Source organism: Rhipicephalus microplus, chromosome X (genome assembly GCF_043290135.1).
Source record: "Rhipicephalus microplus isolate Deutch F79 chromosome X, USDA_Rmic, whole genome shotgun sequence".
Classification (NCBI taxonomy): Eukaryota; Metazoa; Arthropoda; class Arachnida; order Ixodida; family Ixodidae; genus Rhipicephalus; species Rhipicephalus microplus.
In genome coordinates, this window is record NC_134710.1 from 318,946,426 (window position 1) to 318,963,261 (window position 16,836).

At 45.0% G+C, this 16,836-nt stretch overlaps 1 protein-coding gene across 3 annotated transcripts in view; it reads left to right on the forward strand.

Annotated features, from left to right (window-relative positions):
• drosha (ribonuclease 3 drosha) overlaps positions 1-16,836 on the forward strand; it is a 277,020-nt gene that overhangs the window by 217,805 nt on the left and 42,379 nt on the right. For all 3 annotated transcript variants that reach the window (XM_037413695.2, XM_075879566.1, XM_075879567.1), the window contains one exon: positions 10,529-10,661. In XM_037413695.2, the coding sequence (XP_037269592.2) occupies positions 10,529-10,661 (133 nt within the window). The remainder of the gene's footprint in view (positions 1-10,528; positions 10,662-16,836) is intronic.

Here is a 16,836-nt window from a genome sequence, read left to right on the forward strand (position 1 = left end):
AAGTGGGACTATAAGAGCACAAAGAAAAAAAAAAAAAAGTCTGAATTTGCTTAAAAGTTGGTCACTAAGGATGACTTTAAGGAGGGTGCGTAGTTAGTCCAGCTACTAGATTATTTTTTTGTTGTTGTTGTGGAATTTGCTTGTGTGTATGCTTTGAACGTTTGTTTCTTTATTTGATGTGTCTTGGCTTAACTTACATTGATCTTACCAGTACATGCTCATTTACGTAGGTGAAGCAGCCCACAGACATAAATATCAGTGAAACCATACATTTTTCTCTAATATCACCAAGTGATGGTGCCTAGAAACCATTTTAATGGTGTAATTATTGGTCAACTACCATTAATATTGCAGTCACATCTTGTTATAGCAAACCCCAGAATACCGACTTTTTCAAAACTCTCCCTTCAATTGTTCATTGGTTTATTGTAAAAATACTTCACTACTATAAATTTCAGAATACTGAATGTTTCAGAATAACAATTGGAATTCTATCATCCTTATCTCTCCTCAATACTTCAAAATAATACAGTCAAACCCCACTACAACGAACGCCGCTACAACGAAAAATTCACGGTTCCCCGTCAGAAGTTCATAGGAGTCAATGCATAAATATTGTTGCCACAAAAAACACTTTTTCTTCTGCCATCCCGCTTCTACGAAATTTCACGATGCCATTCCAGGCTCAGATATTTATTGCTATACAGTAAACACAATTTTTAACATTTCGATGCATTTTCAGAACCTGAAGATACGTCGACAAAGCCTAAAACACGCGCTGGCACCACCATAAACCGCCGCTGTTCTGCAAGCATCATCATCATCATCATCAGCCTGACTATGTCCACTGCAGGACAAAGGCCTCTCCCATGTTCCGCCATTTAACCCGGTCCTGTGCTTGCTGCTGCCAATTTATACCCGCAAACTTCTTAATCTCATCTGCCCACCTAACCTTCTGTCTCCCCCTAACCCGTTTGCCTTCTCTGGGAATCCAGTTAGTTACCCTTAATGACCAGCGATTATCCTGTCTATGCGCTACATGCCCGGTCCATGTCCATTTCCTCTTCTTGATTTCAACTATGATATCCTTCACCCCCGTTTTTTCCCTAATCCACTCTGCTCTCTTCTTGTCTCTTAAGGTTACACCTACCATTTTTCTTTCCATTGCTCGCTGCGTCGTCCTCAATTTAAGCTGAACCCTCTTTGTAAGTCTCCAGGTTTTTGCTCCGTAGCTAAGTACCGGCAAGATACAGCTGTTGTATGCCTTCCTCTTGAGGGATAGTGGCAATCTAGCTGTCATAATTTGAGAGTGCTTGCCAAATGTGCTCCACCCAATTCTTAATCTTCTAGTTACTTCAGTCTCGTGGTTAGGCTCTGCGGTTATTACCTGCCCTAAGTAGACATAGTCTTTTACAACTTGAAGTGCACTATTACCTATCTCGAAGCGCTGCTCCTTTCCGAGGTTGTTGTACATTACTTTTGTTTTCTGCAGATTAATTTTAAGACCCACCTTTCTGCTCTCCTTGTCTAACTCCGTAATCATGAGTTGCAATTCGCCCCCCGAGTTACTCAGCAATGCAATGTCATCGGCGAAGCGCAGGTTACTAAGGTACTCTCCATTAACTCTTATCCCTAACTGTTCCCATTCTAGGTTTTTGAAAACCCTGTAAGCACGCGGTAAATAGCATTGGAGAAATTGTGTCCCCCTCCCTGCCTTACACCCTTCTTGATTGGTATTCTGTTGCTTTCTTTATGAAGCACTATGGTAGCAGTTGATCCCCTGTAGATTTCTTCCAGAATGTTTATATATACTCCATAAACGCCCTGATTCCGCGGTGTCTGCATGACGACTGATATTTCTACTGAATCAAACGCCTTCTCGTAATCTATGAACGCTATGTATAGTGGTTGGTTATATTCTGAGCATTTCTCTATTACCTGATTGATAGTATGAATGTGGTCGATTGTTGAGTAGCCTGTTCGAAATCCTGCTTGTTCCTTTGGTTGATTGAATTCCAATGTTTTCTTCACTCTGTTAGCAATTATCTTTGTAAATAGCTTGTATACTACAGAGAGCAAGCTAATTGGCCTGTAATTCTTCAAGTCCTTGTCATCTCCTTTCTTATGTATTAAGATGATGTTAGCGTTCTTCCAAGACTCTGGTACCCTTCCCGTCAGGAGACACCTCGTAAACAGGGTGGCTAGTTTTTCTAACACAATCTGTCCTCCATCTTTCAGCAGGTCTGATGTTACCTTATCCTCACCAGCAGCTTTGCCTCTTTGCATGTTCTCCAAAGCTTTTCTGACTTCTTCTATCATTACTGGTGGGTTGTCATCTGGGTTACTGCTAGTTCTTGTAGTATTAAAGTCGTGGTTGTCCCGGCTACTGTACAGATCTCTGTAGAACTCCTTCGCTATTTTAACTATCCTATCCATATTGGTAGTTATCTTGCCTTCTTTGTCCCTTAGTGCATACATCCGATTTTTGCCTTTCCCAAGTTCCCTCTTCACTGTTTTTGACGCTTCCTCCGTTTTTCAGAGCGTGTTCAATTCTCTCCATGTTATACCTTACGCTTAATAATCAACTTCGAAAGCTCTGCCAGTTCTATTTTGTCTGTTGTACTTAAGACTTTCATGATTTGATGCTTCTTAATGAGATTCTTCGTTTCCTGGGAAAGCTTGCCAGTGTTCTGTCTAACTACCCTGTCTTCAACTTCCACTGCACACTCCGTAATGATACTCGTCAGATTGTCATTCACTGTATCTACGCTAAGGTTGGATTCCTCACTAAGAGCTGAGTACCTGTTCTGAAGCGAGACTCTGAATTCCTGTACTTTCCCTCTCAGTGCTAGCTCATTGATTGGCTTCTTGCGTAACATTTTCTGTCGTTCCTTCCTCAAGTCTGGGCGAATTCGAGACCGTACCATTCTATGGTCACTGCATCGTACGTTGCCAACCACTTCCACATCCTGCACGATGCCCGGGTGTGCACTCATTATAAAGTCTATTTCGTTCTTATTTTCGCCATTAGGGCTCCTTCATGTCCACTTGCGGTTTCCTTGTTTTCTGTAGAAGGTATTCAAAATCCCTAAATTATTGCGTTCTGCAAAATCTACTAGTAGCTCTCCTCTGTCATTTCTACTACCCATGCAATAATCTATATTAGCCATTCGTAATTATATATTAGCCATTCGAATCTATATTAGCCATATCGTATATAGCTAAGATCAGCTATATTTTTTCGATTTTACTACTACGAAATTTTTGCTTGAACGAATTTTTTTCCACGCCCTGTCAGTTTCATTGTAGCGGGGTTTGACTGTAGCATTTTTGAAGACACACTCACAGCTGTGGAAACATTGCCCCGTTTTTACATGCTGTTATCATCGTCATCAGGACGCTATTTTATTTCTCTATGCCTCTGCCGTATTCAAATGCACAATGGCACTATCACCATCAGCATCGCCTGTACATGTTTTTCGTGTTGTTTTGTTTTTTCACGTCGAGGCAGCTATGCCTGCACACTTGTTACACTGTTGTCTTCTCGCCTTTGGTTTGGGGGCTCTGCTTTCACAGTGAGCTCTGGAAGCAGCACGGAAGGAGTGCAGCAACTGTGAAAAATGTAATGCGAGTGTCCCTCGGCATGAAGGCACCGAAGATTACTCGTGCACGCTTCACTAACATTTGAACGCTATGCACAGTACTACGATGAAGTATACACGTTGGCTTGGATGAGGACCAATAAGATGCATACCAGTCATGATAAGAAAATGGTGATGAAGACTAGGAGAGCAAAGTTGAAACAGCACGCGCAAATTGATGCGAAAAGTCTGTTTCTAACACCAATGGTTCAAAGTGCGTAAGAAGGATGCACACTCTTAAAGAGTGCACCTTACAGAAGTTGAGCTGCACCCATCAGGCAAAGATCATGCTCTTCCTCAAATAAATGTGCACTGTTTTCGTGCACTCATTCGGTGATATGTTGTGTTTGGTTGTTTTTTTGTGTGTGCTTCAATTGTTAATGCGTACTCAGCACTGGTAGGTGACTCATATGGTTGCATTTATGATTTTTAAGCAAATTTTTAATATTTGCACTACAATGACTCGCACTAATATTTGCACTACAATGACTACAATGATTTGCACGAGTTTCTCGACCAGCCACAAATCGAACCTTGCTGACTAGTAAATTGAACGGCACGAAAAAAAAGCACACACGACAGTGGCCATTTTCAAATATTTTTTTTCTTGCGCTTTCTCTAACGGGAAGTTTCTATTAGCTGCCTGCATTCAGAGTCTGCATTATGGATATTTTTGTTATCTTACAGCTAAAACGATCGTAAATGCTACAAAATCATGACATAATGCAGGATGCCATCGTTTGTGGTTGATGATTATGCCCTGCAGCACGACCTACTCTACTCCTGACCTGCCTAGATATCCTCTCTTCAGTGCCCACGTCTAGTTTGTACCTTCTGCCAGTAGGGCTGTAACCTACAAAAAGCGTGGCGCTAGTCACCACCTGTTCACTGACGTCAGCTTCAGCGTTCGTGGTCATTATTTTGGCCCACAGATCATGTTGTGTAATTAACATGCATACATGCAAAATAATTTGGAAATTAGTATACTTGAAGTGATTCAGAAATTCTTTTGAATTAAATGGACGCAACACCACATAGGCTGTCATACACTGTGCAAGTCCACGACTTCCCACGCTAATAAACCAGTGTGCAATAAATACTTGACCGCACTGAACAGCTTACTTGAACAGCCGTCCAAGTTTGCAGAAATGTCACATATATGCCGTCAGTTCATCACAGAATGCAGTCATTCTTACTCCAGCGTCGTCCAAACAGCCGTAAGAGTAGCAGACGAAAAGGTTATAGGTAGTGCCACCAACGGTGAGCGGTTGAACGAGAGCAGGGGCACGGGCTTCCATAGGAACTCCGTCAGCAGGGCAGGTCAGGAGTATAGCAGGTTGTGCTCCGCAGCATTCCCTGGAGCATAGAGTTATGCCGTGAAAGCCTGCGAGCTTGGCCAGCCGAAGCCGAGCCGAATTCACACGTTGGATATTGGCTGCTGTTGCGACCGAGGTTTGTGGCACAGGAGATCCGGGATCAAGATGTCGAGGCAGGAGGAGGTTGAACTTCGTAGAGAGGGTTTATTTACATTTCTGACATGGCACGGGCTCTCTGGCCTGAACCTCTAACTTGAAAGCTCTACATTCAAAAAGGCTGTCAATTGAACAAGCTCCGTGGCTGTCTATTGTATTGACAAGCACCCTGAGCAGCCCGCGAGGGCTGATTAAATACAGTCTCATCTCCCCAAATCTCTAGATCGGCAAATAGGTTCATACGGGTGTCACACAAGTCCCATTAATTAGGGAGGCGATCGCCGGGCTAATTCCAAGGGTCGAAGTATCGGCCTCCCGAACCGCACCACGAAAGCGTGGACAATTTAGAAGTGGTCCTTTTTGGCGCGCCAGTGGACGCCGGCTGTGGCCCACAGAACAACTCAGAGCCGAGAGTTGATAAACAACACAAAATTATATTCTCAATAATGGCAGATCAAAAAAACAATACACAAGTATGCACACTCCACAATAGTTGCATACAATATGTCACCAATCAAACAACGTACTACAGAGTACAATCAGCCACACTCGAAACAACGGACACAGACAACAATACGCACTACAATGCAGTCGCATGCATTGAACAACCAAGACACTTAAAGACTAAAGAGATAGAAAACCTATTCAGTCCAAAGTTCTTGGAACAAAAGTCTGGATGATACTCTTCCGAGAATCACTCACTCAAAGTCCAGCGTTGTTGTCGTTCCGCGACCCTCGAAGTTTCTCTTCCAGGAAACCTCGCGTCTTAAGTTGGCCACTCTCCAAGCTTCAAACTTCTTCGCCGGAAACATGTCGGCTTCACACACTTACCGCTATCGTCTTCGCTCGATAGCGGTAAACACACGCTCTTGCCTGTAGCTCGAGCCTTCACCCCTCAGGTGGAAATCCTCTTCTTCTCCTGCTTTGTCGCTACGGACAAAACCTTCGCCGACTACACGGCGGAATCCCTACTCGCTCTGGCGCTAACTTCCGTCTTCTTTTCCGAAGTTTCTTTTCCAGGAAACCTCACGTCTTCTCCTGCTTTGTCCCTACGGACAAAACCTTCGCCGACTACACGGCGGGATACCCTACGCGCTCTGGCGCTAACTTCCGTCTTCTCCTGCTCTCTCGTCTCGGCTGCTCGATTAAATACCTTCCGCGCGAGATTCCAGAAGGTTCTCGTTATCTCGTCGGCTCGATACGCAGCGAAGGCTGGGGAGGGGCGAGACGGTTCGAATGCCCTCCGCGACGGATGACTCAACTCGGTATGACCACACCTCTTTCGTTCTAGAAATTTCGAGGGCTTGCTCGGCCGCCGATGTGGGGTGAGGAGGTTCGTCGGCGAAGCCACGCTTCCGAGGGGAGAGCGCGCGCCCGGGGAGCCTTGGATGTTTGTTTGTTTGTTTTTTTTCTTTTGACCTCCCGGCGTCTCTCCCGCACGTTATCGCAAGAATTTGGCGGCGCGCACATTTTTAGCGCTCATTCTGTGACAACGGGACTGTCCAATAACATGTCTCGCAGCACACACGAGTGTCGTTATGCCGGCACCGCCCCCAACAAACACATACACAAATTAAACACGTGTATGGTCCCGGCGATGCTGCCTCCTTCGACGAATCTTGCTTGAGCAGGGTAAAACGAGTCTGTTATCTCGCTGACCACATCGGGCCGACCACCCAAGCTTTGTTGAATGGCGATCGCCGTCTAGGTGCCTTTGAGGGGCCATACCTGGACATCTGGTACTGATTTGAGCGCCGGCGGCTCCTCAATCAGAGACGCGCAGCGTGGTGGTCTGACGTCCGTAAATCGGTGGAAGCTTGGCATTGTGGCTTTTACCGGGGCACGAATACGCCACGTGTCGCATCTCTGCGCGGATCCGAAGGACAACGGCGCTCCGTAGAGTAATTTCAGCCACGCAGCGGCCAGTTCATGTAAACAGCAGGGCGTCTTGGCGCTGATCCTTATCTCCACAAAATGAGGCGGCTGCCTTTCTTCTGTTCTGGCGGCCACCGCAAAATGGTGGCCCGCCAAACGCAACACTGCTGGCTCGTCTTTTTGACTTGTTCTGTGGTTTTAGCAGTGTTAGTCCTGGTTAGTCCCCGCCTTGTGCCTCATCTCTTTGGATCATTACTCCAGCACCATGTTAGCTTCGACCTGCAGGTTTTTTTTTTCCCTCTGTCTATGGCAGCGAAGGCTTATGGCAGCACCACAGAGTAAGAAAAAGAAGTTTCTTTCGCTAGAGCAAAAGGCAAAAATAATTGCCGCGGGAGCAGCAGAATGGCAAAAAGAAGAGGAATGTATTTCCGAGAAGTACGGTATCTCTCCGCGCTCGTTGTCGACGATACTGAAGACTTTTGCAAGCATTTTAAATGTGCTAGCGTCGAGCACATCTACCCAACAAAAGAAAACGACCCAGCCAGCCCATGTAGAACTTGACAAGGCAGTGAAACGAGGGCTGAAAAGATACCGATCAGTGGTAGCCTAATTCAGTGGAAAGCACTGAAGTACGCCTGCATTTTAGGCATCAACGAAAACTTCAAGGCAAGCGCCGGGTGGCTCAGCCGATTCAAGGAGCGCCATGAGATCGTTGGGAAGGTGCTGTGTAGAGAGTCCGCTTCTCCAGACTGTGACGGTGCGTCACCATGGATCGCACCCAATGCTGCTGACATCGTCGAAAAGTACGCTGCGTCCGACGGGTACAATGCGGGCGAGACTGGGCTCTTCTTTGAAATGCTACCAGCTAAGATGCTTGTCTTCAAGGGCAAACAGTGCTACGAAGGCAAGCAGAGTAAAAAGCGAGCCACCGTGTTGCTCTGTGCAAATAGAAACGGGTCTGACAAATGGCCCCTTATCATTATTGGCAAGAGCGCCAAACCGCGGTGCTTCAAGGGCATGAAAAACTTGCCAGTGAAGTACGTTGCCAACAGTCATTCATTGATGACGAGGGTCATTTCCACCGACTGGATCGTTGGGTTTGACGTGAATTTTGTTGTAGTGGAGTTTGATTGTTTGCGGGCCCCTACTTGCCTGTACTGGATGACTGGATATCGATGTCGCGATGTGGTGTACGTATTCCGGTATTCGCTAGAGGAAGTGTCATTGTGGAATCAATAAAATGTGCATCTTACTTTACCAATTGCAGACTGATAGAAGTAGGTGTATCATGCAAGGATCTGAAACCATGAATTCTGTAATAGAGCTCATATTCATCTGTAAATAGGTCTACTAGATACTGAGTTGCAATGCGACGAAGTTGCTACTGAGATACTGAGTTGCAATGCAATGCACGAGTCGCCAGGATGGAGACCTGCCTGCCCCTTCATCAGTCGCTCATCATCAACGCAGTTCTCCACAAGACGCCCTGACCATACATTGACTACCGAATCATCTCCAACCAGGAAACAACGACCAGCACCATGACAGATTCATCGGCCCATCTTGACATCCCCAAGTACATCGGGGCAGCAAACGATGGACCTGTGCAGGACTGGTTCTACCTTTTCGAGCTCCACGCTACCGCTGCATCATGGTCGGAACGGGAGATGATCATAAACTTCACTGACTACATCTCTGGTGAGGCATTTAAGTTTTACCTCACCCACATCTTCGAGAACGACGAATCGTGGCAAAAGATAAAAGAAGAGATGATTACCCGTTTCAAGGACTACGACAAGGACTTCTTTATTACTGACCATCTGGACACAATCGCTTTCAGCCGGCACAGTCCTCGCGCTTTTGTCAAGACACATAACTTTCTATCAGGTTTCTCTTCTGCACGAATGTCGTTAGTTTTAAAATCGTCGCTCCAGCGTGTGGCACGAGACGTTGTTCACACACCTGATACTCTTCAATCTTCATCTCGCATACACGGTACACCACCTCGTTTTCCATTACGCGGCTCCTCAAGTGCTTATAAATCAAACGCTCACCGTTTGCCTTGTAATGACACCATGTCCACGATAAGCAAACTGTCAACATATCGAGAAACTACCCAACCCCACTATGACGACTCGAAAAGGTGTTTCTCATCATAAGACTTGATTTCTATGGTTCAGCAGACTGTGCAGATCGAGCCTAGTAATGCCAAGTCGCCTTTGGTAACCTCACCCAGGGCTCACCAATCTAAGTACCGAAAGAATGCAGAAGTAATACAAACATCAAACCTCGCACGCAGCTGTCTGTCAGAAGCGTCCATACTGGACCACTTTACCGGAGCCTCTGAAGAGCATTTTAGCAATGATGACGCATTACCAACTATGCCCGACCAGCAAGACACTAGCTCACTATGCATCAGCTGTTTATGGGACATATCAACTTGTAAAAGAAGTGAATGCCCAATTTCGAAAGGGGCTCCACTACAGCCATCTCCTGAGCAACATCAGCAAAGAAAGCAAGGCCAAGTTTACAAACACATGCGACCACAAGAGAGACTGCAACAAAGGCATCGAGGAACGCGAAATTCAACGGAAGCGCGTTCACCAATTGAAGAACATCGAAAAATAAGATCTCCAAACCAAAGGCCATTTAAAGACGTCAGACACTTTTGCACAAAGAAAAGTCGCCAGAGATGCTCCCTGCGCCTGCTATTACACCCACTGCAACACCACAGAAAACGCCGAGAAAGACGCGGAAGCACTACTTGCAAACCGCAAGCACTCCGGCACTCTGTTACAATCTGTCGAGAAACACGTACGCAAGAAGCATCGGGATTGCACCATTCACAACTAGAAATACAACCCCGACGACATCCGAGTTGCCGATGCAACAAGGACGTCCAGCTTTGTTCATTCTTCGCAGCTGCTGAAGCCGTGTCATGGTCAGTGCAGTTGTGCAGGACGCGGTTATCTTCTCTAGAACGCCACAGTCAGCCTCGCCCACCAGAACTCCTGCGTTAACCGGACTGCTGCACTCTCCACTGAAGTCTTTGAAAGTTTACCGAACTTTCCTGGAGCATAGAAGAAATTGTTAATTTTGACATTTATGGATTTTTAACCTCTCCTAGGTTACTTTTTCTTGTTCATAATTCATGCCTTCTTTCGGGGGGTGGGGGAATCATGTTACGTATCAAGCGATGGTTAGTAAAGGTGGAGAAGGAAGAAGTCAGCATGGAATAAACATGGCGTATGAGCCAGGTCACGTCTCCGGCATCTAACAAATGCAGCAGCCTCGCAACAAGGATGTTCTATTTACATGGTTTATTAAGGGCGAACTTGTGCCCAAAGTGAACGACGCACAGCAATCAAGAAGATCCGAAGGTTGGTAGTCCTCATGAGCTTCTGCCTCGAGCACCCTCATTCTCTTCTTCATGTGTGTGCGTTTGCTGTTCAGTGGACTACCGTGCGCATGCAGGGCCGGCTCATGCATGGCGGCTATATATAGATAACATTTTTATTCTTTTCGTTCTGTGTCGTGCAGCTTCTTCGAAGCTCTCTGGTGAACAACCGAACACAGGCAGTAGTGTGTGATGACTTGGGAATGGTGGAGTACGCTATATACCCATACGCGAAGGCTGAGCTCAAGACCAAAGATCGCGCCGACATTCTTGAAGGTAAGAATCATAATTTGTGCTTATTTTTGCAGACAGAGATGCCTTTTCAGCAGTTCTGTTGTGTTGTATTTTTCATACCAACGAAATTTTATTTTTTCATGAAATGTCGAAATATAATAATTTTTTTACTATTGTTGTAATAACAAAATTAACTCTCTATTTCGTTTATTTGTATCCACTTTTTGACAAATCAACATAACTACAGAATGCAAATATAATTGCGAACTTTGTTCTACAGGCACCTGATTTTTTGCCAGCAACATGACTACCAACTCTATGGAATCAGTGTTGTAAGATTGCTTAAATTTCAGTAGCCACATTTTGTTTTTCACACGATCTTCTCAACATAATCAACATGAACGGTAGCTCAAACATGGTAGTTATTTAGAGAGTAGTGGTCACTCAGACAGTTGTTTCAAAGAAGGCAAGAAAAAAAAAGTTTGAAGTTGTGGCATTGGTGCTTGATAGTTTTATTGTTCCTGTTGTTTGTTTGGTGCACAACCAAAACAATAAGAATATGCAGATATTTTTACTTACAGTAATATATTAGGCTCTTACATGGTCAAAAAGGAGCAGGTAATCATATTGCATGAAGACCTAAATTTAGCTTACCTCAAAGCATGTATGTGATAGAATAAACCTTTGTATAAATAATTAAAGAATGACTTCAGTGCAGTAGAATCTCCGTGATACAAATCTCAAGGAAGAGCGAGAACATTCGTATCGCCCAAAGTTTTGTATCACCGAAAAATTAGCAAAATTCATTCTGAAACCATAGTGTGCTCACAGAGTTTTTATTTATGCTGGAACGACTCGCAGATATCTTTCTGGAACACGTGAATGGATCACTTATATCTGCATCGTACTGCCACTTTTGATGGCCATCAAAACTTCACAACTCTCTCTACTCGATGGACTTGTCGCGCTAAAAATTCATAAAGCTCACATATACTGCTTCAAGTCATACCGGTCAGTTTTTCGTTCTAATCGTGAGTATGCGGATATGTGAACAAAAGGGCACATTCCCGCTGTTTCTGCTTTCATTACTCAGTGGTGATCAGTTTCATTACTTAGTAGCGGAGTTTCAATTGTGTTATAGAGTGCTTCATTGACTCAGTGCCTTCCAAATGTCCTGTGTGGCAGGTCATACTTGACTATTACATACCTGCCAAGTCTCCAGGACTGCCCGGGAGACTCACTGATTTCAACCATTTCTTCTATTTGTATGGTTGTCATAAAAATTTCCCGGAAATCAAAATATCTGTGCGGGATCTGGCCGCATTGACAGAAAGGCAGGTCAATCCGCTCCATCCTTTCTGCGAACAAACCGCATTTTATTATAAACAAATTTAGGAGGCGTTCATCTAAACGTACAGTAGCATACTTGCCAAGTCTCCCGAATTGGCCGGGAGACTCCCGTATTTTGACTGTTTCTTCCGTTTGTACGGTTGTGATGAAAATCTCCCGGAAATAGAAATTTCTGTGCTTGATCTGGCCGCATTGGCAAAAAAGCAGCTCAATTTGCTCCAGGCTTTTCAAACCTACCCTTTTTTATTATAAATGAGTTAAAGAGGCGTTCATCTAAACGTACAGTAGAATCTCAGTCATGCAATGGCGGCAGATACGAGTTTGTGAAAATCTCCGGCCAAATTTCACTATGTTTATTGGGCCTGAATTCGAATGCTCCGAACACATTTTTAATCGCGGTGGGTGATATGGGCTTTAGTATGGAAACCATCAAACGAAGGCCGAGAGCAGTGTACTCAAAGCTTTGTAAGTACGCGTGCAACCAGCGCACGCACTGTCTTCTACAGTGCGTGTGATTGTCGTTGCAACAACCGCTGTGAACGAAACTGCCGTCGCTGTTGACACAATCATGTATGGCGACGACGTAACTGACAGAACATCGAAAGTGTGCACTCAATCAGTCAAATCAACGCTGCTTTCCGCAGACTCTGCGGACAGAACTGCGGCAGATGCAATCTTGGATCGCATAAAATGACTTAGTTTTGGCACCTGTGCATCCAAGCGCACGAGGATTGTAAAAAGGAACTACCGTTTGCTGCAACCACCTCGCACAAAACCGTGGTCGCGGCAACGCGATAGCGATCTACAAGCTTCGAGGGCACACTGCGGTAGACTAAAGGCCATAAATACGTATAAAAAGAAAAAAAGCCACAGTGCTGCCGTAAGGGCGAAGCAACGAATGCGAGAGCAACAACTTGGAGTGTCACGCTGAGAACGGCAAGCAGATGGTAACGTGCAGCGCGCTGCTCTCGCACAGATGACGCAAGAAAATGAGACACGCAGGATGAGAGCGAACTAACGTTTACTGCTCAACACTTAACCCACTGTTTAAACAAAAACGATGCACGATATGTAATCACAGGTACTGATGAGTACAAACTAACAAGTGTCCCAGTTGTTATACTTCACTGTGTATGAAAGCGGGCTTTTTTTGCGAACGGGGCCTGTGCAGAGGCCGAAGTAACCTTTGTGGGCCTGGCAACTAACGCAATCATTCCAGTAAAAGCCGAAGGCACACGATTCTCCCCACTACAGGATAAGTGCGCGTAGGCGCATTGCGACAAGCTGGGGCTCTTTTTTTTTTTTTTTTTTGAGTGTTAATATATATATATATATATATAGATATGTATACAGATGGTGAACGATGGCGGCGACGGCAAGAAAACCAGCCTAGGTGGTCCATATAATTGCTATCATAATAAATAAAAAGGGCCAGATGCATTTTGGCGTTCCTGTCAAAAGAATCTAGTAGAGTGAGCAAAGCTTTGACCTGCGCATTTGCGGCAGCCAGCTGTGCCATCCCATTTGTTCACTTGTGTCCCGGGAAGACATAAGCGTGTTGTTTTGATGGAAATAGATTATGTTAGTTGTGTTAATCCTTTGAAACTTTCACCTTAGTGGGAAACCCTACCCTCGTGTGTTTGGCCACTCCAAGCCACCATAAGACTGCAATGCTGATGGTGGCGCTTGTGATTGAGGACCCCCCCCCCCCCCCCACCTTTGTTTTTTTGCGATGTTTGTTAGTTTGTTTGCCTTCAGTTTTTTTTTTTTTTTTTGGTACCAAAAAAAAAACTAAGAGCACATAATTCAGCCCCCCCCCCCCCCCCCTCGTCCCGTCCCGTCTCGGGAATCTCCCGGATTCGGGATCCTTGAACTTGGCAGCTATGCAGTAGAATCACAGTGATGTGCCACAAGGGCAGATACGAATTTGTGAAATTCCGCAGCCAAATTTCATTGTGTCCATTTCTGAACACTTTTCTTAATCGCCGCAGACGATAATAACTTTAGTACTGAAACGATCGAACAAAGGTCGAGAGCTGCGTGCTCGAATCCCGGCTGCGGCGGCTGCATTTTCGATGGAGGCAGAAATCTTGTAGGCCCGTGTGCTCAGATTTGGGGGCACGTTAAAGAACCCCAGGTGGTTGAAATTTCCGGAGCCCTCCACTACGGCGTCTCTCATAATCATATGGTGGTTTTGGGACGTTAAACCCCACATATCAATCAATCAGCGTGCTCGAAGCTTCGGAAGTACGCATGTGACCAGCGAGCGCACCGTCTTCTACAGTGCGCGTGGTTGTCATTGCCACAACCACTGTGGACAAAACCGTGCTCGTTCTTGACACGATCATGTATGGGGACAACGTAACTGACAGAACTCCGAAAGTGCGCGCGCATATAACGCTTGATCAGTCAAAGGAACACTGCTTTCCACTAACTCTGGGGACAAATCCGCGGCAGATGCTATCATAGAAATCATAATATGACTTAGTTTTGAAGGCACGTGCGCAGCCAGCGCACGGCATGTTGATTGAAAACGGAACTACCGTTTGAAAACCATAAAAGCATGTTGCCGGTCCAGTTTAAAAAATCTAGTAGTGAGCAAGGCTTTGATACAAGTTTTCGCGACATCCAGCTGTGCCGTCCCGTCTGTTCACGTGTGTCCCAGGAAGTGATATACACGAGTTGTTTTCATGGAAATAGGTTTTGCTGGTTATTTTGATGAGGCAAAATTTTGGGTGTATTTGCGCTCCCCCCGTGAGACTCTCACCTTCTTAGCAAACCCTACCCTCATGTATTCGGCCACTTTAAGTCATTATAAGACATCAGGGCCAATATTTGTGCTTGTGATTGGGACCTCCCTTCTCTCTTTTTGTTTTTGCTGTTTTTTTTTTTCATTTTGTTTTCTTTTGGTGGCAAAAAAAAAATTGAAGCAAATAATTCAGCGCAATTATCCTTTCCACCCCCCATTGCAGAAATCTTCCGGATTCAAAATCCTTAAACTTGGCAGGTATGCCATTGAGTTAATAGACTATTGATGGGAAGGCCTTCCAAACTCTTGGGCGACGCGGGTATAAGGTACAGCGGCTGTCACAAACGCGCGGTGAAGTTTCGCCTCAAGCCAACTGAAAAATAAGGGCCAAAGTCTGCCCAACCATAGTTATATGCGAACGACGGGAAAGCTGAAATGCTTCAAGCCTTTTTACAGTTTTATTGTGGTTTCGTTCACAAATGGGCGCATATTTCCAAATCTTTCAGAACACGCTGCTGTCAGCTACCGCTCGACAGTTAGGATATCCAAGTTCATATCATCCGTCATGAGGCACGTAACAGGTTTATTGCGCGTGAACCGACGAATCGGCGGTGTAGCTAGTGACAGTCGCGGCAGGTGTTGCGGGCAGGTGTTGCGGTACCGGAGCGTTTCAGAGCCAGAAGGTCACATGACGCAGACTAATCAAAAGTCACGTGCATGCAAAGTTGCATTCACATGACATGCCCAAGCCAAATCGTGCACGCAATCGGTGTTGTGTCGTTTTGACGTTCTGTGCAGTGTACTGCCTGTTTCTGTGGGCTTGATCCTCCTATGCACGCATGTATGTTTGGAGACACTCGCATGGATCATGTATCCATAGCATTATACACAGCGTCATACTGCTGGAACTTCTCTAACAGACGATGCAATAAAAACATGCCAAGCATTTTCAAGGCTGGCTCCAACATGATTCGAGAACGATGAGGACACTAATGCAAATAAAGTAGAGGCAGCTTAGTTGCGCGCATTTCACTCAATAAGAATTAAAAGAAAAAGTAATGTGTACAGATTCTGTTTGTATGTTTTAATATTTATCAACCTTCATACTTCTATTCAATCAAAAGATTATAGAAATTACACATGTCGCCTTGAAAATTTCTTGCAGTGTCACGTACTACTTTGATGTACGTAAAACTTTGTATATGTCACTTCCACCATGTTGGTATGGGCCAATGAAATAATGGGCTAGCGGCATTCACTTTGACATTTCAGCTCTTTCCAGGTCGCGTAGAATTGCAAATTTTGGCAGACGAGATCGTGAGCACCCAGTGCATGCATTTCTCTTGCCTGCTGTAAATGCTCAAACCTGATGAGGGCCCCTTCAAGGTGTTTACAGACAGAAAAGAAATGAACCCTGTGCAATCAGACCGGGTTAATACTAGTGTAAAAGACCCTTATGGCCTATTAGCAGTCTGGCTATTTGCTCCTGTGCTGCCCTTCCAAGTTATGCCGAGAAGAAAGAGACCCAGGAGCGTGTTTATTCGACAGAGTACACTTGACTCACTGTGCTAGACAATAAAAGGAGAGACCATGTTCCGCAAATGCTGTGGGAAAAAAATGTTGCATGGCTATGCTAAAGCATTGGCACCTTTGTACGATTATAAACTAAAACATCTCTTTTTGCCTTTTTGTCATAGACACAGGTCCTGCACGTGTTACTTGGAAAATTATCATTTTTATTTTCAGAAATTTGTTTTGCCTATATTTACGGCTTTGGGGGCCTAAAACTGGGTTTTGTCTGCCTATTTTTGGTACCTAAAACCCATTTTTAGTGCCTAAAAATCCGGCCTCTACTGATGGCCGTAGAAGTGCCATTTGGATTTGCACCCACGCAAGCAGCAGCTGCCGTGTTCCCGCCTGTTGTTAGCTTTATTCAGTTGGATGAATTAAAATTTAGCAACACAGTCAGCAGGCACAGTGGTAGTGGGTACACAGCTGTCTATGGCCAGTGTTGACATGCCTTGACAAAATCAACCATGTTCAAGACTACTTCGGTCTTCAGGGGAAGCAACGGCCAATACAAAACAATGTGCACTCATTGTCAACATTAGTGCAAAG